The 24,755-nt window shown below is 62.7% G+C and overlaps 6 protein-coding genes across 6 annotated transcripts in view; 4 read left to right on the forward strand and 2 right to left on the reverse strand.

Annotated features, from left to right (window-relative positions):
* Nucleotides 1–139: 139 nt before the first annotated feature.
* Nucleotides 140–5,635, reverse strand: AMSG_07649 (serine/threonine protein kinase; the record flags this gene model as incomplete). The annotated part of the gene is made up of 3 exons (XM_013900662.1): nt 140–1,026; nt 1,069–5,187; nt 5,461–5,635. 3 exons carry the CDS (start codon nt 5,633–5,635, stop codon nt 140–142), a joined length of 5,181 nt encoding a protein of 1,726 aa, XP_013756116.1.
* Nucleotides 5,636–5,667: 32 nt separating this feature from the next.
* AMSG_07650 (uncharacterized protein) lies at nt 5,668–6,557 on the reverse strand. Its single transcript, XM_013900663.1, has 2 exons — nt 6,295–6,557; nt 5,668–6,233 (listed from the first exon to the last, which is right to left on the reverse strand). The coding sequence occupies exons 1-2, from the start codon at nt 6,393–6,395 to the stop codon at nt 5,810–5,812; spliced, it is 525 nt and encodes a 174-aa protein (XP_013756117.1). The 5' UTR covers nt 6,396–6,557; the 3' UTR covers nt 5,668–5,809.
* A 224-nt stretch (nt 6,558–6,781) lies between these two features.
* On the forward strand, nt 6,782–8,054 carry AMSG_07651 (golgi reassembly stacking protein 1). The gene is made up of 2 exons (XM_013900664.1): nt 6,782–6,850; nt 7,018–8,054. The coding sequence occupies exons 1-2, from the start codon at nt 6,809–6,811 to the stop codon at nt 8,011–8,013; spliced, it is 1,038 nt and encodes a 345-aa protein (XP_013756118.1). The 5' UTR covers nt 6,782–6,808; the 3' UTR covers nt 8,014–8,054.
* A 151-nt stretch (nt 8,055–8,205) lies between these two features.
* On the forward strand, nt 8,206–12,519 carry AMSG_07652 (uncharacterized protein; the record flags this gene model as incomplete). The annotated part of the gene is made up of 2 exons (XM_013900665.1): nt 8,206–8,318; nt 8,424–12,519. 2 exons carry the CDS (start codon nt 8,206–8,208, stop codon nt 12,472–12,474), a joined length of 4,164 nt encoding a protein of 1,387 aa, XP_013756119.1. The 3' UTR covers nt 12,475–12,519.
* Nucleotides 12,520–13,301: 782 nt separating this feature from the next.
* On the forward strand, nt 13,302–24,227 carry AMSG_07653 (uncharacterized protein; the record flags this gene model as incomplete). Its single annotated transcript, XM_013900666.1, has 5 exons — nt 13,302–13,729; nt 13,828–14,242; nt 14,332–18,738; nt 18,765–23,504; nt 23,832–24,227. The coding sequence occupies 5 exons, from the start codon at nt 13,302–13,304 to the stop codon at nt 24,225–24,227; spliced, it is 10,386 nt and encodes a 3,461-aa protein (XP_013756120.1).
* Nucleotides 24,228–24,262: 35 nt separating this feature from the next.
* AMSG_07654 (ubiquitin-conjugating enzyme E2 35) overlaps nt 24,263–24,755 on the forward strand; it is a 1,307-nt gene continuing 814 nt past the window's right edge. The window contains exon 1 of the mRNA XM_013900667.1: nt 24,263–24,411. Within this exon, the coding sequence (XP_013756121.1) occupies nt 24,379–24,411 (33 nt within the window). The 5' untranslated portion in view covers nt 24,263–24,378. The remainder of the gene's footprint in view (nt 24,412–24,755) is intronic.

The raw sequence follows: 24,755 nt of genomic DNA on the forward strand, positions 1-24,755 counted from the left end.
GTGGCGGGCGGCGTCTGGATCAGCTCGAGCCGGAGGCAGAGCGCGGGGATGTTGCCTCAAAGCCGTGCGAGGCAGGCGGCCGAGCAGCGCCAGTGCAGCACCACTCGACTTATTAGCCCGTCGGACAGATTGAGCGTATTTACACCAGTGCACGACCAATGTGATCAACAACATCGACGACTCGAACAGAACCGTCTGATGCCCCGATCCAAAGCATATGGTCGTCGGGAGTCGGGGCCTGGACCACAACAGTAGGGACTATATGGTCACCAACATCGAGAAGAGTGCAAAGGAGTCGCCCGGTCTTGGTATCCCACGCTCGAACAGTGCCGTCGGTCGAGGCTGTGACTACTGTGGCGGTGGCGGTGAGGGCGACGATAGCGGTGAGGGCGGCAGCGTGTGCATCGATGAGCAGTCGGACCCGCGGCGTGTGGCCGAGCAGATCCCAGACATGTACGATGCCGCGGAGAGGAGCGGCATCGGTGCCCTGGCTCGCAGCGACGGCGGCTGGGGTTGGCATCGGCGTTGCCGGCGAGAGCGCAGGATGAAGGTGCCACGGGGTATCCAGAGGTGTGGCAGACCACGGTGAGTGTCTCGCATGAGCTGCCGATGCAGTCTCTGAGAACGCTTTCTCGGGTGAGTAGGCGTACGAGAGCGACGACTCGTCGAGCACTCCGCCGCGCTCCGCCAGAAGTTCATCATGCAACAGCTGGTTGAGAACAGAGACGCCAACTGCAACGCTAATAGCGCCACCGGCTTGATCAAGCAGCGGGGCAGCCGGAAACGCGTCAGGGCTTGGTTGGGCATACACCACCCAGTTGACGCACCAGTCTTCAAACAGCAGATCAACAATAGGGCCAGCCAGCGTCGCCTCGGACCACGCCACGCGGAGCCCGACGAGGCGGCCGAGCCGAGGAAGCCAAACAAGGACCAAGTGCACGTTGGCTTCCCACGGCGCGAGCGGAACAGATCGAATCCGTCCGTTGAGTGCTCCTGAAGGCGTCGGGATGGGATACACAAGCTCTGCTGTCGACGAATCGAGGGGGCACCGCCATCCCGCCAGCGTACCATCACCAGCAAGGGCGTAGACCACACCGTCAGGTCCGGGACAAACATCGACCACCGCACCGGCCGAGTCGGGAAGCCAGAGGCCACGTACAAGAGCCAGTGACGAGAGCGACCAGACCTTGACCGAGTCCTCGCTGACGCCAAACGAGATTGCAGCCTCGGTGTCAGACTGCAAGGCGAGGAGGTGAAAGGCGGCGACGCCATGTGGATGGGCATCCTCGATGACAAACAGTGGGTTACGTGGATGGAGAAGGATGTGCCGTCCTGACAGTTCCGGGTTACCCTGCGAGCTGGCGAGAACAACAGGCGTAGAAGCGCGCGACGTGGTACCCGGGAGCGAGAGTGACGAGAGCGAGACGAGAGCAACCATGTTGCGGACCCGCGGAGCGCCGATGCGAAGCGAGTGCAGTTGCGATGCCGACTCTGCGTCCAACCGGTTGCCCAACGTCGGCGCAAGGTGCCAGACCATGACTGAGCCGTCGGCTGCCAGCGTCGCAACCACTCGACTGGCGCCGCATGTAAGCGAGACAATACCGCTGACAAGGGTGAGGTGCTTGGTGGGAAGGGCGGGCGCTGGATCACCAACCTGAGCAGGAAGATGGATCGCAAGCGAGTCGACAGTGATGGCGTCGTGGTCGACGAGCGCAGCGGCGACGAGCGCGTGGGTGCCGGCAGCGGCAGCGGCAGCGGCATCCTCAAGCAGCGCAAGCGCGTCTGAAGCTGAGATCCGATGCTGCGGATCGACCGCCAGCGCCGAGAGAACTAGCGTTCGTAGCGGCGTTGGCCACCATGTTTGGTGCCGCGGACGCAACCAGCGATTCTCTGGATCACGCCATGACACCAGCGGCAAGCCTGCCAGCACTTCATGGGCGAGGAGGCCAAATGCGTACATGTCAGCAGCCGCAGTCCGCGCGAGACCTTCAGGAGGCGCATAAGCTTGCGGCTCCACGAGTGTTGCCCACTTGTCACGTCCGACCCGGGATTCGAGCGCGGCCGCCAGATCGAGTTCGAGCTCGAGACTTGTTTCTGGCCCCGAGAACTCAGCAGCCGCTTCGGGCGTTGTAGCCGTGACAAGACCTGCATGGACGTGAGTAAGATGGGCAGCGACGGTCTCGGGGCTTGAAATAAGCGCTGGTGGAACGACCAGGCGGAAGATCCAGCCGTCGCCACGGGGGGATGCCCAGACCATCGACGGGCAGATGGCGCCATGGACGGCTCCAAGAGCATGCACTGTCTTGAGCGCAGATGCTAGGTCATGCAGCGCAGCGATGCGAGCAGAGAGGGTGGAGAGTGCACCGCTCGCCATTGACAGTGCAAGCGGCCGGTCGTCGGGCATGTGGTCGTACCAGACCCAGGCAAGTGAGCGCGGCTGATGCGGAAGCAAGTGAGCAAGGCCAACACCCATGTCGGGTGATTCTGCCACGTGTGAGACGGCGACGAGCGGAACAATGTGTGGCGATGCCAGCGAAATGATGTCGGCCAAAGGGTGGAGTTGAGTCGAGTCCGACTGCGGTGGTAGGTCGAGGCCGGCAACCAGAAAGCCCTTGGCGTGGAGGGTGGTGGCGAGTCTGACGGCTGCAAACGGAATTGAGGCGAGCGAGCGGGCGAGCGGAAGTGTGGTCGGTGCAGCCATGTCAGCATCTGTGACGAGAAGCGGAACCAAAATGCGGGTAAGCGTCTGCTGGAGCACATCAGGTTGTGACGAGGCAAGAAGAGCCGGATCAAACGGAGGGAAACGATCCGGATACATGGGTGGAACCGCGATAGCCTGCGTAGGTGAGAGCCGCTCCGCAGCGCCGAGCGAGGCGAGAAAGGCAAGCGGGAGAGTGGACCAGGCAACGCCAAGGCCCTGATGACCAACAGCTAGGACATGGCTACTTCCGAGAAGGTAGAGCGAGGTGAGTGGCGCCGGGAGTGCGGGGAAGGCGTAGATCTGAGTTCCAGACTCAGGCTGCCACACCCGCAGCGTACCGTCGGCGCCAGCTGAGAAGACAAGGCCAGACTGAGTGAGGGTAAGTGCGTGGACAGGGCCGATGACATGGGCTGGGCTGCTGCCAAACCAGTGGTTGCGGATCGCGCGTGTCGGCCAATCCCATGCAACAAGCGAACCATCGTCTGCGCCAGCAAGGACAATGCCCGCGTCTGGCACAAAGATCAAGGAGCGCAGGCCGATCGGGGTTTCTGTCACTAGCGCCGCGTCTTCGGTGAGAACATCAACGGAAGCAGTGTGGCCATCAGCCTCGATCTTGCATACAATGTGAACCGGTGTGACAGTGCCGACCGACGACGCGACCAGCAGAGTAAAGGTGTCTTCGAGGTCGGGGATGGCAGCAAGGTGCAGTGCAGTGACGATAGCGGGTGGGGCGACCGGTTCCGGAACGAGGCCAACAAGGATGCGCGAGTCGAGGTGGAAGACCAAGAGCGGCTCAAACGGAAGGCGGCGGTGAACGACAAGAAAACCGCCACAAGTTTGGAGAAGGGCGTTGGACGATAGCTCTGGAAGATGTGGCGAGGAGAGGGCGCGCCACCGCGAGGCACGGGTGAGCAGCGTGGCGGCATCGGCGTCGGAGGTAGTAACGAGAACGAGAACGCCATTAGAATACCCGAGTACAAGGGTGCTTGTGGCGGCGGAAAAGGTCATGCCTACGGCATGGACGCGTGCATTGGCGGCAGTGCCAAAGTCGATGACCGAGCGCGGTGGATTAGGGCGTGATGCGAGAAGCTCACCCGAGCTTGGATGAAGGGCGAGGAGCGCGCCGTCGTCGAGCGCCACAAGAAGGACGGTCCCTGCGTCGAGGAGATGCATGGCTGTGGGGGATGCGGTCAGCGGATACTGCCACGACGAGCGTAGTCTACTGGCAGTGGCGGCGAGTGAGAGGGCAATGACGGCCGGCGACGATGACGAGGCGAGAAAAACGCGGCTGCCTGCAACGCAGATGGCGGCGAGTGAGCCAAAGGCTGGCAGCGAAAGCGGAGGCAGAATGCGGTAGAGCGCGTCCGGGTCACTGATGTCGGGCCGCCAAGCGAGGAGCCGTGTTGCGGATGGCGTGTCCGCATGAGAAATGGCGTCGAGGAGGGCAGCGGGCGAGCCCGCGGCGGCGTGGCGGATGAGGGCGAGGTAGCCTAGGATGCGGGCGGGAGAAGCGCGACGAGACGGAACGAGCTGAAGGCACTCGTCAATGAGCGAGCAGACAAGGGCCGGCCAATGATCAGCGAGCGGCGGACGCTCGTTCCAGGCCTTGGTCCTGTCAAGTGAAGTGGGAAAGGGCGGCTCGCCGGCCCAGAGGGCCCAGACAAGGAGGCCAAAGGAGAAGACGTCTGCCGCCGGGGTCAGCGGAAGCTTGCGCTGAAAGGCTTCAGGCGCAGCGTAGGCGTATGCCGGCAGGATGACGCTGTTGAGGCCCGGGGCGAGGTGCAGAACAGCGACCGAGGTGCGATCCAGCGAAGCGTAGAGTGCTTCGAAGCAAAGCGCGCCGTGAACAATGCCCAGTGAGTTGAGGTAGTGCAGTGCAGCGGCGGCGGCGGTAAGGGTGGTGAGGATGGCGTCGAGCGAATCGGCAAGGGCGAGGGCTGGCAGCGAGAGCGGGGCCGATCCGTGAAGGAGAAAGGCCCACTGGGCGGCTGAGTTTGCAGCGAGGCCTTGAAAGGGAAGAAGTGAAGGTGATGCAAGACGATGGCGGATCTGGGCTTGGGCCTCGAGCTGGGCAGGGCTGACCGCACCCGACAACATCAGGGGGTCAAGTGAAAAGGTGGCGACGGCACGGTTGTTGAGGTTAGACGTGTGCAGCTCGCCCTTACTCGCCGTGGCAGACGAGCGTAGTCCGAGGCGCGAGGCAAAGGCCACCAAGGCGCGGGCGCGGGTGGACGGCAAGATGTAGGCGCTTAGCGAGTCGGATAAGGAGGGTGACGAGGGCGCAGACGATGCCGACGACGATGGGTGGGGAGTCGGGCCCGATGCGAGGAGCTCGTAGCGGTCAACAGAGTCGAGAGGCACGTGAATGCCTGCGGGTGCTTCGTGGCTGTATAGAGTGGCTGAAGGTGTGTCGTGGACAAAGAGCGGGAGGTCGAGCTGAGCGGCGAGGTCTGCGACAGCCTGAGCGGCAAGCGGGCGCAGCGAATCTGGGCAGCGGAGAGGGGCGATGCCGACGTGTGTGAGATCTGGCGAGTCCGGAAGGGTGCTGACCCAAGCAACATCGCCGATGATGGGCGCGCGAGATTGTGCAGGCGAGGAAGGGCGGCAGAGGGTGACGAGCTCGCCGATGTCGAGCGGGCGTGCCGCGAGGGCGGCGGGAGCGTGGGGTGCGGCGGGCGGACAGACAGCGGCGGGGCGCACAAAGACGACGCGGGCGGTGCGCGAGTGAGGGAAGAAGAACCGCTCGCCGCCGAGGGTACCTGGCGGCTCGTCCGCGCGCGGGAAGATGCAGTCAGCAGTGGAGGGCGGTGGGGCTGAGGCGGTGAGCTCGAGGCCGAGCCAGGTGCCGCGGAGCGAAGGGAGCGAGCCGACGTAGCGGATGGTCCCGCGGGTCTTGGCAAGCCAGACGGTGGTGCCGAGAGCAAGCTGCTCCATGCCGCGTATGTGTGTGTGTGTGTGTGTGAAAGTCTTAAAGTCTTTGGTCTTTGACAGTGAGATGGGGCACCGAGCGAGGCGGCCGTCGAGTTCCCGAGTTGACTCGAGCGGCACGGAACGGTAGGTAGGGGTGGGGGTGTGTGTCAGGGATCGGAACGAGCAAAGGGAAGTGGCTCAAGAGCCGTCGAGGGGGCTATCGCCGAGAGTGTCGATGTCGTGGTCGTGGTCGAGGGCGAGGCCGGTGGAGATGTCGAAGCGGACATTGACACAGCCGACCTGGGCGAGCGAGGAGTTGCTGAGGATGATGTTGGTGACGTACGGTCCCGTGGGCGCTTGGCTGGGAAGGATGGCCTGGAAGACAAAGACGGCGGAGGGATTGGGGGGGACAGGGCATGTTGCAATGTCGCAGACCGAGACGGTGGTGCGCGAGACGGGGACGTCTGCGAAGGTGAAGTTGACGGAAAACTCACCGGCCGAGATGGCCTCAGACAGGTCGCCAGTGATGGTGACGGTCATGTTCTTCCCAAGCACAGGCGGGTCCGGGCTGAGCGAGAGGTTGGTGACGGTGAAGCCGTGCGAGGTGTTCGAGCACTCGGTCCTGGAGGGAGGAGGGTGGGTGAGTGGGAGGAGGGAGGGGGGGAGGGAGGGAGAAGGCGTACCACAGCGGGGTGGGGGCGTCGACCGAGATGGTAGTTGCGGTAGCGTGGGCCAGACATGCCAGGACGCAGGCAGCAAGGACGAGGTGCAGGTTGGAGACCATGGCTGTGGGTGGTGTGTGCGGGGAGGAGGAGGAGAAGGAGGGGAGGGTGTGTGTGGACTTGGTAGTTGAATGTGTGTGTGTGGTGTGTGTTGTGTGTGTGCGGGTGTGAGAGAGGTGTAAAGTAGAGAGGGAGAGAGTGTGTGTCGAGAGTGTGTGTGGGGGTCGAGTGTGGGTGGCTGTGGGTCGTGTCGTGCGCGTGCAGTGCGGCGGCGGAGGGGTCACGCGGAGCAGCCCTTTTTCGCGTTCGATAGATGATTCCATTGGTGGGTGGCATGGAATTGGTTTGGTTTGGGTTGAGAGGGTGAGCGGCGACGAGGGGTCTGTGGTTGGTGAGGAGACCGAGGTAGAGGTGGACGCAGGATAGTACTCGTCCCCGGTGCAGAGGCGGCGGGAGGAGGCCGGGGAGAGAAGAAATGGGTCAGGGCGCATCGTCGTTTGGGTATCAGGTGTTCAAGGTAGGTGGAGGTGGGTAGTGGCGGGAGAGGAGGGGGTGGGAGAGGAGGAGGGGGGGGGAGAAGGTGAATAGCGAGGGGAGGTGGGCAGTGGGGTAGCGGGGCGAGACTCTGGGAGAGCAGCAGCGGTATGACTCACTGGGAGGGAGGGATGGGATGGAGGAGGATAGGTACATCCGCAGTCGCCGGCTGCTGCCGCTGGACTGGAGCCGTTCTTTGACTTTATTGTGGCTGCGGACGGGGTGACGCTCGAGGCCGAGGACGAGACGTTTGTCAACATCCTCAAAGCCTTTGTGGGGCGGCCGCTGGTGGTGCAGGTGTATTCTGTGAAGACGGGCCTTGTGCGGGACGTGGTGCTCATTCCGTCGCAGACCTGGGGTGGGACGGGCCTGCTGGGGCTCTCGATCCGGTTCTGCCCGTACGAGAAGGCTGACGAGCTGGTGTGGCACGTTCTCAACGTGCAGGCCAAGTCGCCTGCGGCCGAGGCTGGGCTCATATCCGAGCTGGACTACATTGTGGGCGCACGCGATGCGATTTTCAGCTCTGAAACGTGCCTGTTCAAACACTTGGACGCACACGTGGGACGCGCTGTGGCGTTGTACGTGTACAACAGCGTGACCGACGAGGTCCGCGAGGTCCAGCTGCGGCCGACTCCCAACTGGGCTGGCCCGGACAAGGCGTGTGGGACGCTTGGCTGTTCGATTGCGTTTGGGGTGGAGCATCGGATCGACTTTAGCGCAGCCAGGCAGCCGCCGCGTGGGCCGACCCCTGAACTAGCGCTGGTGGCGTCAGCGCAGCCCGGTGGGGGCAAGCGGTCGCGGGCGACCGAGCACACGACGCTCTCACGGCTGCCTGATGCGCACCAGTACGACCGCGGCGCGGACCTTGAGCCTGAGCCTTTGACGCCTGACGGCGATCTTCCGCCGGCGGCGCTTGGCAACTCGGCCCCATCCGCCACTGCGGGCGATGGGCGCCAGACCATCCGGAGCGCCATCCAGTTTGACTACACCTACGACTACCGGCTGCCTGGTGAGGTTGTCCAGCTGCCAGACGACCTTGTCTCCTACCGTGACAATCCGCGACTCTTCCTCGCTTCGGCTCGCGACGGCAATGACGGCTGGGCGTCGGGCAGTGACGAGGTCTTTTCATACACCGAGTCGTCATAGCCACATGTCAGAGGTGGCAAGTAAAACCTCGGGCCGGCACACTTGTCGGCGCAGGCGGCGGAGGCGACGCGCATGGAAGGTACCGTAGGAGGCGACGACGACGCGCGCTGCACGCCCGCAGGTGGAGACGCCGCACGTCCCACCGAGGAGCTCCTGGCGATCATGCGCACGCTGGCGGCAGCCGTCGTTCGTATGGCGGGCCACCCCGTCGACGCTGTCGAGCGCGCACTCGGCACACTCGCCCATGCAAGGGGCGAAGCATTTGTGGCAAGCCTTTGTGAGCCACTGGCGGCTCTTGTTGCTGAGTTAGCCGCACCCGAGGCGTCTGGGAGCGGGGACAACAACTGCCGCCATGCGGTTTTTGGCGAAAGCGGCGAATGCGGCGAAAGCACCGCTGCCACGGGTGATAGCAGCAACGATGACGGCGAGTTGAGCTTCCATGATCCGCTGGCGGCGCTCCTTGCCGAGCTTGGGGACGACGAGGAAGAAGGTGACCGCGGGGCGGTTACGGCTGACGAGGCTGGGGCTGTGGTTGAGGCCGAGGCCGGGGCTGAGGTTGATGAGGTGGAGGTGGAGGTGGAGGTCGAGGCCGAGGCTGGGGCTGAGGCGGATGCAGGTGAGACTGGAGCCGAGACCGAGGCTGAAGTGGAGGCCGAGGTGGAGGTGGAGGTCGAGGCCGAGGCCGAGGCTGGGGCTGAGGCGGATGCAGGTGAGACTGGAGCCGAGACCGAGGCTGGGGCTGAGGCTGATGCAGGTGAGACTGAAGGCGAGGCCAAGGCTGAAATGGAGGCCGAGGCCGGAGCTGATGTTGATAAGGTCGAGGTGGAGGTCGAGGCCGAGGTCGAGGCTGGGGCCGAGGCTGATGCGGTTGAGACTGGAGCCGAGACCGAGGCTGAAATGGTAGCCGAGGCCGGGGCTGAAGTGGAGGCCGAGGTCGAGGTTGAGGCCGAGGCTGGGGCCGAGGCTGATGCGGTTGAGACTGGAGTCGAGACCGAGGCTGGGGCTGAGGCCGATGCAGGTGAGACTGAAGGCGAGGCCAAGGCTGAAATGGAGGCCGAGGCCGGAGCTGATGTTGATAAGGTCGAGGTCGAGGTCGAGGCCGAGGCCGAGGCTGGGGCCGAGACTGATGCGGTTGAGACTGGAGCCGAGACCGAGGCTGAAGTGGAGGCCGAGGTGGAGGTGGAGGTGGAGGTCGAGGCCGAGGCCGAGGCTGGGGCTGAGGCGGATGCAGGTGAGACTGAAGGCGAGGCCGAGGCTGAAATGGAGGCCGAGGCCGGAGCTGATGTTGATAAGGTCGAGGTCGAGGCCGAGGCTGGAGCCGAGGTTGATGAGGTCGAGGCCGAGGTCGAGGTTCAGGCCGAGGCTGGAGCCGAGGCTGATGCGGTTGAGACTGGAGCCGAGGCCGAGGCTAAAGTGGAGACCGAGTTTGTCGTTGAAGATCAGGCTGAGACTCAGGCCAAGACTGAGATCAGAGTGGAAGCTGTGGGGCCACCTGCTGATGGCGAGTCGGTCAACCACGAGGCCGAGAGCGGCGCTGGGGATGCGAGTGCTTCTGCTGCCCTTGCAGCCGGCGTGGTGGCTACCGGCACAGCAGTGGGTCTCGCTGTAGCCGCAACCAGCCAAGTTGAGCCTCACTACGACGGTGAAGTGTGTGATGCGGCCGACGGAGGGGAGACCGAGGGCGAGACCGAGGGCGAGACCGAGGGCGAGACCGAGGAAATGAGGTATCGCCCAGCTTCGCCGTGGACTGAGTCGATCCTATCGGACTACTCTGATGATCTCGAGCTGGAAGTTGTGGAGGTCGAGCAGCACGGCAACGATGTGGCGCGATCATACACGACGCTCATGGAGATCGACGACGCCTTGAACGCCAGGCTTGACACCGAAGACGACATTGATCCTGCCACGCTCATCTCTGAGTGCAGCGGCGTCCACTCATCCGACGACTCTGACTCGGCCGACCTCGAAGTTTTTGCCACGTTTGCGCTCGAGGATGAGATCGGCGTCCTGCCGTTGGAGCAGCACCGCCGCCGATCGTCAGGCCTGAGCGACTCGCTAGCTGACGCTGCCAAAGCTGTTGCGTCCGCAGCTGTTGATCCTGTTTCGGATGAAACAGTTGCCGTCGACAACAACGACAACAACACAGGCCAGGCGCCAAAGACTGCCGCCGAGAAGAGGGAGGTCGTTGAGGATGCCTCGGCTGATGGTGGCTCTAGCCCTGGTGCTGACGCGCCGTCCAGCAACGAACTGGAGCTCAAGTCTGGCTACATGTCGAAGCGCGGTGGCAAGTTCTCCACCAAGTGGCAGAAGCGCTGGTTCTCGCTCACCGCCGAAGAGTTGATGTACTCGGAAGCACCCGACAAGCCGCTCAAGGGCTCGATTGCTATTTCGCGGATCAACCTCGTTACCCAGGTCCACTCACCCAAGCAGGTCAAGGAGCGCCAGCACTGCTTCTCGGTTGCCGTGCCCGGCAAGACGTACTACATTGACGCCGGCTCCGAGAGTGAGCTCGTGGCCTGGCTCCAGGCTCTCTACCCGCTGCTGGGGCCCACCATTGTCGTCGCCGACTGTGTCGGCGACAGCGACGATGCATCGCCACAGGCCTTGCTCCCGGACTCGCCAGGCAAGGACAGCAGCGCTCCTGCCACCCGTCGCCGCCCGGACAGCCTCGACGACACCACGGTACTCATGTCTGGGTATCTTGTTAAGCGATCGGCGAGCGGTGGGAAGCTGCAGTCGCGGTTTATGACGCTCACGCCCAGATTCCTTCGCTATGCGGTCAAGGAGGGCAAGCCAATCAAGTCGGCACTTGCCACCGCCGTCATGATCTGCACGAGGCGTAATGCTGCGGCCGAAAAGCCGCCGTATGGCTTCAAGATCGCCACCGCAGCGCATGTCGTCTCGCTTTATGCGCCTGACGAGGACACGCTGATCAAGTGGCTCATGGCGCTCGAGCGTGCCATCGGCGTTCCGGCACCGCCGAGCGATCCGCTTGAGTGCTACACCATCTGGCGCAAGGCCTTTGAGTGCGAGAACCTCGCAACCATGTGCGCATACCGCAAGAACGGCAATATTGACCGTCTCGGCTTCTTTGAGCTTGCCCGCAGTGGCGTCCCGTGGCTTGAGGACATTGCCATCGACAAGGCTCGAGTCGAGGTGGCCAGCGACGGCCAGTCAGCCGTCCTCGCCCTTCCTGCTCGCAATGTACTCGTCGACGGTGATGCGCTGGAGGGCATCGTCTCCCTCATCCGAAAGCCGTACGGCGCCAAGGGCTGGCTAGTTGACACTGAAGACTGGTCTGCAGTTATCAACCACGTCCGCGACGCTTGGAAGGGGGAGCCGGTTGCCACTACCGGCGCGGCAAGTGCACCCGTCGCCCCCACTCGCTCCAGCGCCACTCGCCGTGTCACCTTTGACGTCCTCTCCGAGCGCGACGAGATCAAGTGCGGCTATCTCCGCAAGCGCGGCGGGGCCAAAAAGGTCTGGCGTGAGCGCTGGTTTGTCGTCTCGGCTGAGAACATCACCTACGCACCGGCGCCCGACAAGCGCATCCGTGGCCTCATCAAAATTCGGGACGTGACCCGAATGATGGTCTGCCGCAACACGGCCGAGGTGGGCAAGCGCAAGTTTGCCTTCTACATCGCCACCCCGAAGCGAACGTACTACATCGACGCCGGCAACGAGGTCACCATGTTTGAATGGCTCGGCATGTTCCAGAGCGTCCTCGGCACCGGCATTGTGATGAAGTTCCGTCCGGACGCACCAGCCGCCCTCGCTCCGCCGGCCGACCTCGATGCACCAGTTCGTCTTCCAGCCTCGCTCGACACACTGCCGGCTGACATCTTCAAGACCGGCCCGCTCAACATCCGCTGTGTCACCGAACCGGCTTACCGCAAGCTGTGGGGCGTCCTCACCCGTGATGGTCTTCTCCTCACCGCCAAGGACTCTGATCGCGCTGTCGTCCTCGCCGTGCCCATGGACGACATCACCGCCGTCATGCCCTCCGAGGCCGAGTCCACCTCTGCAAGCGCATACGTCATCGAAATCGTCACCTCCGAGCCGTTTCTCTTTGCCTACGCCTCGTCGTCTGCAGACACCCGCGCCTGGCTGCACAACATCAACGCCGTTGTCGGCATGGACGTCAACCGCGAACGACGCCGGCGCCGCTCGCTCCGCCTTTCAGCACAGTTTGGCGCCGCTGCCGCTGTCGCTGGCGCGAGTGGGGCCGGGGCCACTGCCGAGGTTGACGAGGCCAACGCTCGAGTCGCGACTGAAGATACAGTTGGAGCTGATGCTGAGAACGGGGTCGAGGTTGAGACTGGCGCTGAGACCAAAGTGACCCTCACCGAAGCAGGCGCTCCGGCGGTAGGTGACGTGGAGCGCTCTGACTCGGTCGTTCTCGCTGTCGGTGAGGAGGCAGGCGTCGCGGACGCGATTGATGACGATGGCGCCGGGGAGTAGTAGCGTGGTCCTCCTGCGTAGTTGTAAATGACACGAATTTGCTTTGGCACAGAGCACAAGTGCAACCATTCAGCCGTGATGGTCCACGTACTGAGCGCTGTGGAGTTTGTGTCGCCTTGCTCCCATTGCGCTGCGTGGCCTGATTCAGGCCGTCTGAATCAGCAACTCGCAGCGCACCTGCGGCAGGTGCGCTGTGAGTCGCTGCCCGCCGATCGTTTACGGGAAAATGCGGGATTCCTCGAGATTTACGAGAGATGGACACGACAGCATACATCTACAATTACACAGCATGACCCACAGTGTACAATGTACGGCATGTTGGTGGCTCTAACGATTAGGCTACATGCAGTTGCATCTCGCACTGGGTAGGCGTAGCTATCATGAACGCAAAAAAACATGACAAATAGGCCCTCATGCACCAAATATAATACTTTTAATTTTACTACATTGACTTTTTATAACAAATTCAAATTATCACTCTACAAAATATATTTTCATAGTATTACAATTTTGAATATATATATTTCTATAGTTCACAACACAGCAGATGTACAAGGCCCTAATCCAACTCTGTGAAACTCCCTCGCCGCCCTAGCGCACTACATACAAGTAGGCATCTTAATAGCACCTCGTGATCATTGCTGCATTTTACACTTTATGCTTGCTGCATTTGATGGTCTACCAAAAGTCTACCCATGGAGATATAGGTGATCGCGCCGTCTCGCGAGCTTGGGTGGGAGGGCATGTCGGACTCGTTTGGCAGACATCCGTGCGAGCAACTCCTGTCCTCTTCCTTCTCACACATCTCTCTCTCTCTCCTCTGCCAAATGTCGCGGCCCCACTCGCACTCGACCCAGGCTGCCTTGGTTGCTCTGCTGGTCGTCCTGCTTGTCGCCACGCCGGCCATGTGGGTCTCTGCCGCCACCTGCAGACAAGCCCCGCTTCTCCCGCCGTCGCTCACTCTCGCCCCGCACAAAGGCAGCGAGCTGCGGACCCTCTTCTCGCTCCCTGCCACCGGGCCTGATGCCGCGGGCAATGGCCTGCGCCCTGTCCTTCACTTTGCGCCTGCCACGACGTGGCTCGCGCTCGCGATCCAGCCGCTTGGAGACGCTCCGCCGCTGGGCATCTCCGCCACCCCACACGGCATCGACGACGGCCTCCAGATCGTCAGCGAGTCGGCCGCCGACCGCTCACAGCGCCTGCTGATTGAATTAGCCGCGCTCGACGCACCTGACCCCATCCTGGACCTAACATTGTCCCCTCACTATGGCCACGACGCGTCTCTTTGCTCGCACGTCTACGTGCTGGTCGCCACCGCCGCCGACGCCGCCCCGGACCCACACCACCGGCCAGTGACCGCCCTCACACCGCGCTGCCTGCTCTCCCCATTCCGTCTTCGCGTCCTATTGATGTTGGCTCACTGCCGCTCTTCTTTGACTCGACCGACGCCTGGCTTGCGAGTGTCGACGCTGTCCACCAGGTGGTGCTACCTGCGCAGCCACCCACGGCACCACACCTTGTGCACACCTACTCGTTTACTACCCCATCTACCGGCGCCTCCGAACTGGGTCTCTCCACTACACTGCGCAGGCCAGAACACATCGGCTCGTCGCTCACCCTTGTTGTGGCCAAGGGCATCATCACCTCGCATTCGCTCGCCACTTGCACTCAGTCTGACGCCTGTACCTACGCCACGCTATTGGCTGCATCGTCTGGTGTTGCGCTTGATGTAGTTCTCGAGTCGGCAACTACATACTCACTTGCGCTTGTTCTGCTCCCCCGCCATCTGCTGCGCCACGCCCTGCCAACGCCAACGCCACGGCCCTTGCCTTTGACCTCGCCTTCTCGCTCAAAGAGCTCAGCTACGCCGCAGGCGCCGCGCGTTTTGCCTGTCCGTACCCATCTACACTCCCACTGACTCTCAATGCCTCTCTTGGTGTCGAGGTTGAGCCAGGTGCATTGGCCTTTGCCACCTATCTTCGTCCGCGACTCCATGCACCCACTACAACCTCCTGGTTGCCCTCGCGCTCGGGCTGGCTCCGCATTCATGTGACTGCGCCACCGCACGTCACCCCACTCATCGCCGTCAGCTATGCCGACGCCTCACAAACCCGCCGCTCTGTTGCCGACGAGTTGCTGGTGCCGGTCGCTGCTGGCGTCGACGTCTCGCTCACGCTTGACTTTGTGCACCACGCCCCAACCGAGCTCGCTTGTTCGCCGGCCTTTCTGCGTCTCGCCTTCCTCCCGCTGGACGTTCCGCCTACAGACTGCGCCGCTACTCCGCGTGGCCTCGCACCCGCTCAACTCGCGCATCGTCTCAAAGACGGCACTACCCACCACGATGCCATCGAGATGTTTGCCCTGCCGCATGGCACCTCGCACGCCTTGCCTTTCACTCTCAGCACGAGGTCTCGGATCACCTTTGAGCTCCACGCTGTCTTTGCCCTTGTTTCAGCTGAACTCACGCTTGTGCTGGCGAGCACGCCTCACTCGCCGGCCCGCCGCCTGCAAGTCTCGAGCCTCAACGTCAACGTTATGACCGACGTCTTGGAACCAGGAGTGTATACCGTCAGCGTCATCGCGCCGTCGGACCCCGGCCCCGCCAACGTGACCTGCATCCCGTACGGCTTCCGCGTTGCCGTCGACCCTATGCCTGCCACTACGCCTCTCTGTCCTCCTCACCTGCTCGCTAACTTGCCCCACACACTCGAACCTCGACTCACCTCGCCATCAGGCACTGCCATCGCACTGGACATCTCGCTCCGCCTCCCGGACAACATCCCGGTAGTAGGAGAGGTGGCCACCACGTCGCACGCACCGCACGCCAAAACCCACTTTCGTCTCGCCATGCCCAGCATCATCACGTTGATGCTCGGACCTGCTCCGATTGACGTTGACGTGCGCCTTGAGCGCCGCAGCCACGGCAAGTGGATTGGGGTAGCCGAGATGGCCGAGCGGCTCGGCCTCGATGCCCTTGTTGCCGCTGTAGAGGCAGACACAAGCTACCGCGTCGTCATCGATTTTGTCGCTTTCCCAGACACTAACTATGACCCCGATTCGGAGCGGTGCGCCTCAATCGAGCTCTCGTTCCACTCGCTGCCTCTCGCCGCCCTCCATGAGCCGTGCTGCTGCCAGAGCCTGCCTCCCGCGTATTCGCTCACTATGCTTGCGCTTCCATCGTCGGTGGCTCCCGGCTCGCCGTTCTCGCTAGGCAGCACGTTTGTGGCGCTTGACTCCCCAATGCCCATCGAGATTCCTCTTAACGTCGACTCGGACGACACGTACGTTTCTGCCTCGGTCGCCTCTGACCTTGTCCGCACTCGCGCCTCGATAGAGCTGATCAATCTCGACTCGGAAGTTACAGTCTCGGCAGGCCTCCACGAGTTGCCGGCAACGCTTCTCGAGCCCGGCACTTCGTACGCGCTTCTCATCCGCTCGACCCTCATCGAGCTTGACTCGGATTTTGTGCCCGAGTGTGCCGTCCTTGCATTCGATCTCTCGCTTTTTGCGGTCTCTGCCCAGGACACCGTGGTAGACCCGATGTTCTGCACCTCGCTCTCGCTGCCAGGTTTGATGCTCTCCGGTCCGCGCTCGAGCGCCTTGTCGACGGTTATCGATCTCGGCCACGCCGGCGTGCAGTACTGGGCTGGGATGGCTCGACTCCCTCCTTCGTTCACCACCGACTCGCCAATGTCGCATCTCTATACCGCGTTCCACTACATGGTTGTGGCTGTCTCGCCGCCCTCGGCCTCGCTTCGGGTCTTTGTGCCTGACGCTGGCCTCCTCGACCTCGACCTTTTCGTCACCCGGCTCGATCCTGCAGCCGCCCGAAGCGACGCCCATAGCGGTGCGCTCTCGCCGCGAGACATGTGTGTTCACTACTCCACTGGCCGGTTTCTTGCCCTTGAGCTGGGCTCGACCACCGAGTCGCTCGTCCTGGATCTTGACGAGGGCATGTACTGTCTCGAGATCGCGTTTTCGCGCTTTGACTTTGAGCAGCTCGACTATAGCGCCTGCTTGGCAGCATGGATTGAGATTGTTCTCGCTGCCGGCCCCGTTCTCGCCGACACGCCGTTGATTTGTGCGAGCGAGGGCACAATGCATGCTCTTCCTACTGCTCTCAGCCTTGGCGAGCCGCTCGCTCTGGCACTCCGCCTCCCCACTCCACCCGGCAGTGTCAACGCCTCGACTACGTCGACGCGGGCGGTCTTCACCACACCACGGACGTTCTCCGGTGTCGCTCTCATCCACGTCAGTTACGATGTCGCCATGGGTCCTTGGGTTCCGGCTCTCACCGCCGTTCACGCCTCGTTTGCAACCCCGAACCCGTCCCGCAAGCTCATCACACCAGCTCATGCGCCGGGGCGCGTTGTCTACCACCTTGAGCTTGCTCCTGAGACTCGCTACGAGCTGAGCCTCACCGATCCGGCAACTACCCATGGGACGTGGCCGCGACTGCACCTTCCCTGTGCACAGCATGACATTGTCGGCGGCATCGCCGCCCCCGGACTTCCGCTGCCTCCAGCTACCGGTCTCCCTAGCTGCCTCTTTGGCGAGCCAATGCCGACCTCGCTCCAGCGCGGTGGCTGGTATATTCCGCCGATGGTCGGCTTGCCGCGCTCGGCACCGAGCATTGCGATTCCCCTCACGTCCAGCGCCGTTGTTCGTGTGGTTGCCTCGTGGGAGCCTCCACTCGCCGGAATGGCTCTGACCCTGCGGGCATCAAACAGCTCTGGGCCGCGGCTTGCGGTCTCCCAGACGTTCGCTTCACGCGACGAAGCCATCGCGCTTGTTGTCTCGCCGTCAGCGTGGGGTCACTCTACTTTGACGATGCTGGAGCTGGGCATTGAGCTCGCATGGCAGCTTGACGCCACCGACGCCCTTGCTGCCAACAACTGTCCCTACGTCTCGTTGCAGAGCGCAGTTGTACCGATCAGAGTCATGGCTCAAGCTCTTGATTGTGGCAATGCCAACGGTCCACCGTTTGGTGACCCTGCGCCGATTGCACTCCCTCCAGTCGGCCTGCTAGCCGACATTCGCGCCGGCGCCTCGGTCCACTTTGAAGCATCACCCGACGGAGGACACATCAGCTCCAAAGTGCTGACATCGTGGGCGCTTGCTCATCCCGACCGTCGCGAAAAGTGGGCTGCCTCGTTTGCTCTTGACCCTCAGTGGGCTTCAGGCCTCGAGACGCTAGATCTCGACCTCGAACTCGCCTTTCCGCTTGCAATCGCTCTCCCGCAGATGAACGTGGTCGCTGTTGACGAGAACGGCGCTGAGGTTGTGCTTGCTGCCTCGACCCCTCGCTCGCTTGTGATGCTACCGGAATGGCCGCTTGACGCTGCCCGCCGGCTGCAGGTAACTCTCCGTCGTGGATTTTCCACCTACCGCATCGATGTTTCCGTGCCGCACGACGACATCTCGGTCAATCTCTTCCTAGCCTCGTTTGATTCGTACTGTATCCCCATCTCGCTCTCGATTGTTGGTCTTGCCGTCCCGACTGACAGCCCACCCGGGGTGGAGCTGGTGTCAGTCTCACCCCCATCTGCTGTAGTTGAGCTTGATGAGGATCTTGTTGTTGAGCTCGTGTTTTCGCCGCCGGGAGTCGCTGGTCCTGCGGACGCCCCCTCACTCCTTGCGGCCATTCTCCTTCACCGCACTGTGGTGCTCGGCGATGGCCTCACTCCTCTCTCGGCGGCCATCGACGATACAGATCCGACCCGCATGGTCGTTGTTTTCCCAGCAGCCACCCTGGCTCCGGGCTCAATTTATCCTCTGTCTCTCGTCGTGGAGAGTCTGGCAGTTGCGGGCGACCTGTCGCTCTCACCGAAGCCATACGATGGCCCGCTTCCGGTCTACACAACGCCACCGTGCTTTTGCTATGGCCACGGCAGTTGCACTGTCGATGGCTTGTGTCAATGCAAGCCACCATACGCTGGCGATCATTGCCTCGAGTGCCAGTCCGGCTGGGTTGCCAGTGGCGACGCCTGCCTACCTGCTACTCGCTGCCCTCACGTTGCGTCGGCGGCTGACATTTGCTCGGGGCATGGTTACTGTGACGATGCCTCAGGCCTTCCGCGGTGCGTTTGCTCACCAGGCTACGCGCGATTGAGCCTCGATCCTGCCCGTCTCGAGTGCTCGGCATGCGCTCCCGGTTTCTCCGGCTTTCCACGATGCACAGCCAACGCAGTTGATCCTCAAGAGCTGAACCTTGCCTGCGCCGGCCTTCCGCTTCCCACCGTGGTCGAGTTCGGCTTTCGGGTGGTCGGCGCGCTCTCACCACAGTGGAGACATATCGCTACGATACCGATGTGGTCAGCCATGTCATGGCCATAACTCCGCTCCTTGCCGCACCCGAGCCGATCTTGTTGAGGCTCCGCGTCCCGCCTGCTCTAGTTGCTAACGTTGGGGAGAGCACTGAGCTGGTGCAGCCATGTGTCACTGCAGCTGTTGTCCAGCTGGCGCAGCCTCCACATCCAGGCGAGGCCAGCAGCAGTCGGCAAGACTCGGTGGTCAAGACGCTTTCGAGCTGTGGCAGCGGTGAAGGCTCGGACGCCGATGCCTCATCCGGCCCTCACCTTCTTGCGGTTCTCCTCCAGCCGCACACCAGCTACGAGCTGCGCTTTGAGTTTTCAGCCCCAGAAGATATCGATGTCGACGCCGTCGGCGCAGAGTGTTCTCGAGTCCGCCTCTCACTCGCCCTGCATGCCATCTCGGACCTCGCCGATGCGGTTGAGCTTGCGGCGACGACGCGTCCGGCGGCAACCATTCTGCCACCGAGAGCTTCAATCAAGTTTCCCATCAACGACGCTTGGGTGGACGACTTGGTGTACACGCCTTCGACTGCCGACCGCCGCACGATGGATGACATGCCTGTATCCGGTATCATGATCTGGTCATCGGCTTTCGACGTTCCTGCGCTTCCCGGCATGCTTGGGCGCCTCAACGCGCACGTGTGGTTCAATCCTGCACTGGCAACCTTGGACTTGGTAGTTCGCGAGGCGTCGCTCGCGATCTCTTCGACCATCCACACCGGCGCCTCACAGCTCGAGATGGACCTGCCACCTGGCACTTACTCGCTGGAGCTATGGATGAGCTCAGCAGTCCCACTTGCTGTCTCGACCCGCACGCTTGTGGTGCCGCTGGGCCTGACGATCGATCTTGGAGTAGCAGAGGTCAACGACCAAGTCATTCCGCTGGTTGCGCAATGTGCGCCTGTTCCGGCCTTTCCGGCCCATCTCTCGCCCGAGATGCCGGCTCTGAACGGCGCGTTCCTGGCCGGCCTACGTTCCGGTGCCGGCCTGCCGCTGGCGGAGACAAGCCATACGCTGGCTTTTGCTGATGGCGCCCCGACGGTAGTCCGTGTCGAAACAGGGTACCACAAGGAGCTGGACATCGACGTCAGTGTCATAGGTCGCAGTCACATGGGCGGAGAACAAGTTGTGGCGTCTGCGAGCACCAAGGGGCATCGTGGGGAGTCGCTCTTTGTCTCGCCACCGTCAGGTGTGACGCTGACCGGTGTGCGGCTGCACGTGCAATCCTTGACCAGTGCAGCCGATCCATGTGCCGCTTTTCAAGTTTACGTGGCCACTGGCTACGATGCTGTCGAACCGCGACCGTGCCCAGCGTCCAACTCGCTGCCAGGTGTGGTCCAAGCTGCTACATCCAACTCGCCGCTGCATGCGCCGTTTGTCATCGCACCGCCGCGGCACGAGGTGTTCTGGCTGGTGAGCAAGGTGGTGCCGGAAAAGGCAAGTGGTCGCGAGACTCTTGCCTCGTTTACCTTTGACATTACCGACCACCTCCAGTTGATGCTTGAAGTGCTCTCAGACCCGCTGCTCTCACCCGTTGACATAGTACTCTACAGACATGTGGACGGCGCCGACTCGCGGCCTCGCGTGATGGCACGTTCAGTGCGGAGTGGACCGTCGGCTCGGATTGATCGACGGTCGCTCAAGCCGGGTCTGTACGAGGTGGCCTTTGCGGCAAGGACTGCGATGTGGGGTGCGCGATGCGCGCCTGTTGCGCTTGATCTTCGACTTGGTGCCCCAAGCATTCCACCACCACTGGCGCGCAGGCTGCCGGACGCACTTGTGGAGCCGTGGTTCGAATTGCCTGGCCTGCGCCCGGCGGTGTACGCATGGCAAAGCGACAACGCTGTGCTGCCCACGCCTGGGCTTGGGCGTGACTCGTCTGCTGTGGTCCACACCATGGCCATCACCGCAGTAGGACCGAGCGAACTTGTGGCCATTGCTGCGGCATGGGACTTTGATGTCGAGCTGGTGCTCTATGTTGCTGACAACTCCGAGGTCCCGCTGTTCTCGGCAGTTTCTGACTCTGCCGACGCGCCGGCAGCACTGCGTCTCGCACTTGATCCTATGCTTGCATCCGAGTATGTGTTGGAGATTCGGGCGTCGAGTCGAAGTGACGGCCGGCACGTTGTCGTCGATGGGCTGCAGCTGGCACTGCAGCTGTCGCCTGCAGCGAGAGCTCCCACGACAAGCTGCCCTCCGAGCGCAGGACCAAGCCTCCCGACTCAGGTCCCGTTCGCCCCACCTGACTGGCCCTTTGTCCTGGCGCCAGCCCAGCGGCCGTTTGTGCTTGCCGGCGCCCGTGGCGGTGGTGCCAGCATGGACATGCCGTTCACGGTGACCTCCAAGGGCACAAGCCTGTTTGTCGAGCTTCGAGCGCCGCTGGCTTTGCCGCTGGTGGTGGCTGTATACACCAGCGGGGATGAGCGTCTTGTGGCGGCGGGGCGGCTCGGTGTGCACGCCGACATCACAGCCACCCTCTCGGTGCCACATCTAGAGGGTGGCTCATACCTGCTGCGCGTTTCGGAGCCGTCACAAGCCAGCAACGTCCGACCGACCTGTACTATGTTTGGCGCTACGGTTGTCTTTGCATCACGGCCCGAGGCGAGCGCGCAGCTGCCTCTCTGGCAGCACGATGCTGCGCTCCATGCAGTCGGAAGCTCGGGTGCAAACGGGTGGCTCCCAATTGATACAGAGGGATCGGTGTTTACCCGGTTCAGCTCACCGGACCTCGTTCTTCCGATGTCTGTGGCGCAGCCATCTGTGTTGAGCATGGCGGCGCATGCGCTTTGCGACGAGCTCGAGTGCGAGATTCCGCAACTGGAGCTGCACCAGATTGATAGCGACGGGACACGTCGATGCTTGGCATGCACAACGTCTGACGGCGCCGGCGCACGGGCCTTGGCCATGCTGCAACCTTTGCCGACGACGTACGAGGTCAAGCTGTCTGGCCGTGGCCTCGTCGGAGTGGAGTGGGCAGCGGCACGCCTGGATGCTGTGGAGGACTGGGCGAGAGCCCTCAATAGAGCCGACACGACCGATGAGGTCAATCACCCACTGGTGGATGCTGCGGCTGGGCTCGAATCACTGGCACTACGCGCAGGGGCTACAGGCGCCACGTTACCACGGACGCGAATCCGAGTTGCTCCGGGCTGGGGCCGGCTGGTAGGCGAGCTGCCACTCAAAATGACGAGCGGACAGCCTGGCGTTCTGGAGGCGTCGTTGTACTACGATGCAGAGTTTGGGGCGCTTGAGCTCGAGCTTGTCGGCGTCGGTGGGAGCGAGGTGCTTGAGTTTGAGCACGAGTATGGACAGAATCGAGTCGTGGTGCGCGGCGTGATGGCTGGCCATGGCGAGTATGTGCTGCGCATCTCTGTGCCCGTTTGGGCGGATGGCGAGAAGCCGACCAGTCTGCAACGGCTAGGATTCTCGTTTTGGCTGGCAGCCGATGTGCTTGTCGACAACGACGACGGCCAGAGCCCCAGCCCCTGCTTGCCAACCTCGGTCCTCCCTATTGGGGGTATCGAAAGCGGTGCCGGAGAGAAACTCTCGTTTGTCGCCGACGCGGTGGAGCTGTCGAGCTCGGGCCGGCTTTCATCTTGGCTGACTCTCTCGGACGAGATGATGGTGATGGTGATGGTGACGCTGAGTGACGATCTCGTGGCCGCCTCCCATGGAGAGGGCAACGCTGTCGGTGTGGCGCCGATCAGCATCGAGTTTTACGCTGAAGGCGTGACATTGCTTCCCCAGGCAACTGCGTATGTGGGTGGACAAGCAGTGGCAACGTTCCGGTTAGCTCAAGGGACAATGCAGCTCTCACTTGCTTACGATGCACACCTTGTGCGCGACGCTGAGTGCGCCACGGTTGCGCTGGCGGTGGAGGGGCGAGCTGCTGGCGCGGCAGCGGTGGATGCGCTTTGTCCGGTGTTGGGCGACACAGGCGTGCCATCCAAACCCCAAGTCCTGAAGGTAGGCGTCGGGGGCGAGACACAGGCGCAAGCTTCGTTTGTAGCATCGGTTCCACTGGATGTGCAGACTCTCGTGCCTCACCGAATCGAGGTTCCGATCCAGATTACCGGTAGCGAGTCACAGGCGCGGGTTGTGGCAGCGATTGGCTTCTCGCCGTTTGCTTCGCTTCTCGAAGGCGGAGTGTATGACGGCGGGCGACTTGTAGCAGAGTTTGAGCTGAGTCCAAACGGGCTGGGATCTGACCTGGTGGCTCGACTCGACACCGAGCTCAAAGCAGGCTTGTACACGCTGGTGGCCAACGCGGTGGGGATGTCGGACCTGGGGCTTCGAGCGCCACTCTGCGGCGAGCTCGACATTGATGTGGTTGTCACACTCGATGGAGCACAGGTGGTCGCTGCGGTGTCACCAGCACGATGGCATGAGCTCCGACCCGGACTCGGGTTTGTGGTTCGGGTCACGCTTCCAAGTGTCTACCACCAGCTAGCTGCATCGGACGTGGCCAGTGCGTTTGCACTCGATGTAGGCATGCTGCCGTCGCCTGAAGAGGCGCGGAGAGTAGACGATGTCGAGTGGGAGCTCGGATGGGGCGCGAACCAGATCCCGTGGCCGGACCAGCCGTCGGCACTGAGCGAGTTTGGGCTTGTGCTTGTGCCCGGATCCCAGCTCGAGGGAATAGAGCTACAACTGACGACCTCGTATGGGGCTGTGGATTGCGGCGGGCACGGCCGGATGGACCCTGCCGACGCAGCAGTGGCATGCTTGTGCGATATTGGATACGGCGGGCACCACTGCACAGGATGTATGCCCGGATTTGAAGCCGGGCCGTCCGGCACAAGCTGCATCCGACCGGTGACATGTAGGCCCGGTGAGTGCGGGGCACACGGGACATGTGAGGTCGCTCCCGGCGGCGATGCCAAGGCTTGTCAATGTCGAGACGGATACACAGGGAGAGTCTGCGAAATCGTACCATACCCCTGCCTGTGGGGCTGTCAGACCGGTGTTGGGCGATGCGACAGCGCGATCGGGCGTTGCATTTGTCCGTCAGAGCACTTTGTCAACGACGGTACGTGCACACAGTGCAAAGACGGGTGGTCGGGCACAACGTGTGAGGTGTACTCGTTCGAGGCCGAGACGTCCACGCAGGCCAAACAAGAGCTGGGCGGATGGATCGGACTCGTGGCTTTTGTGGTTGTCCTCCTCGGCGTCGGCGGAGGCGCGGCGTGGTCGCTGCATCGCTCGCTTCGGCGGGCGCGGCAAGCGCACTCGTTTGCCCGACTGGACGATGTCGAGGGCGCGGCTGAGCTCGAACCACTCTCCGACCTGATCGATGGCCTCGAATCGTCCATCGAAGGCGAAGTCGGCGAGCGTGTTGAAGCTGGCGAGGCCGAAGAGGGCAGCCATGATGGCGGTGGCAGCGATGGTGACATCGGTAGCGGCAGCAGCGGCAGCGGCGCTACAGCGGCGTTTGAATGAATCCTGTCCGCCCCCCCCCCCCCAATCGAACGAATGGGCGGGTCGAACGGGTTCGAGGGAAGAAGGGTGAGGAACAGGAGTGGTGGTGGGGGTGTGTGGGTGGCGCGGGCTGGGGTTGAAGGGGACACGCTCAACTCTAGCAGAGGACACCATGAGCGCCAGTCTTCCGAAGCGCATTGTCAAGGTATGAGCTGCTGCTGCTGCTTCTGTGTGTGTGGGGGGGGAGGGGGGGGGGGAGGGGAGGGAGGGAGAAGGTGGGAGACTGTGGAAGGTGGGGCGGGGAAAAAGTGGCAGGGGAAGGAGGAGGAGCTACGGAACGAGGGAGTGGGGCATGTGCAGGGAAGGGAAGAGGGGGAAGGGCGGTGATAGTGGCGCCGAGTAGGAGGATGGAAAAGGCATGGGCGTGTGCGGGGTGGTGGCGGAGGGCGTTGGCGTATGCGTGTGTGTGTGTGTGTGGTGGCGTGGGAGGTGGCGTGGGTAGGCACACGAGGGGAGTAGGGCGGGGGAGACGAGTAAGTCAGCTAGCTG

Source organism: Thecamonas trahens (assembly GCF_000142905.1).
Source record: "Thecamonas trahens ATCC 50062 unplaced genomic scaffold supercont1.35, whole genome shotgun sequence".
Classification (NCBI taxonomy): domain Eukaryota; order Apusomonadida; family Apusomonadidae; genus Thecamonas; species Thecamonas trahens.

Excerpts from the sequence above, each read along its gene's own strand:
- AMSG_07650 (XM_013900663.1), bottom strand. The coding sequence starts at position 6,395 with ATGGTCTCCAACCTGCACCTCGTCCTTGCTGCCTGCGTCCTGGCATGT. Across the intron at positions 6,234-6,294 it reads GACGCCCCCACCCCGCTGTG|GACCGAGTGCTCGAACACCT; the intron begins GTACGCCTTCTC and ends TCCTCCCTCCAG.
- AMSG_07651 (XM_013900664.1), top strand. The coding sequence starts at position 6,809 with ATGGGTCAGGGCGCATCGTCGTTTGGGTATCAGGTGTTCAAG. Across the intron at positions 6,851-7,017 it reads TTGGGTATCAGGTGTTCAAG|GTACATCCGCAGTCGCCGGC; the intron begins GTAGGTGGAGGT and ends GGAGGAGGATAG.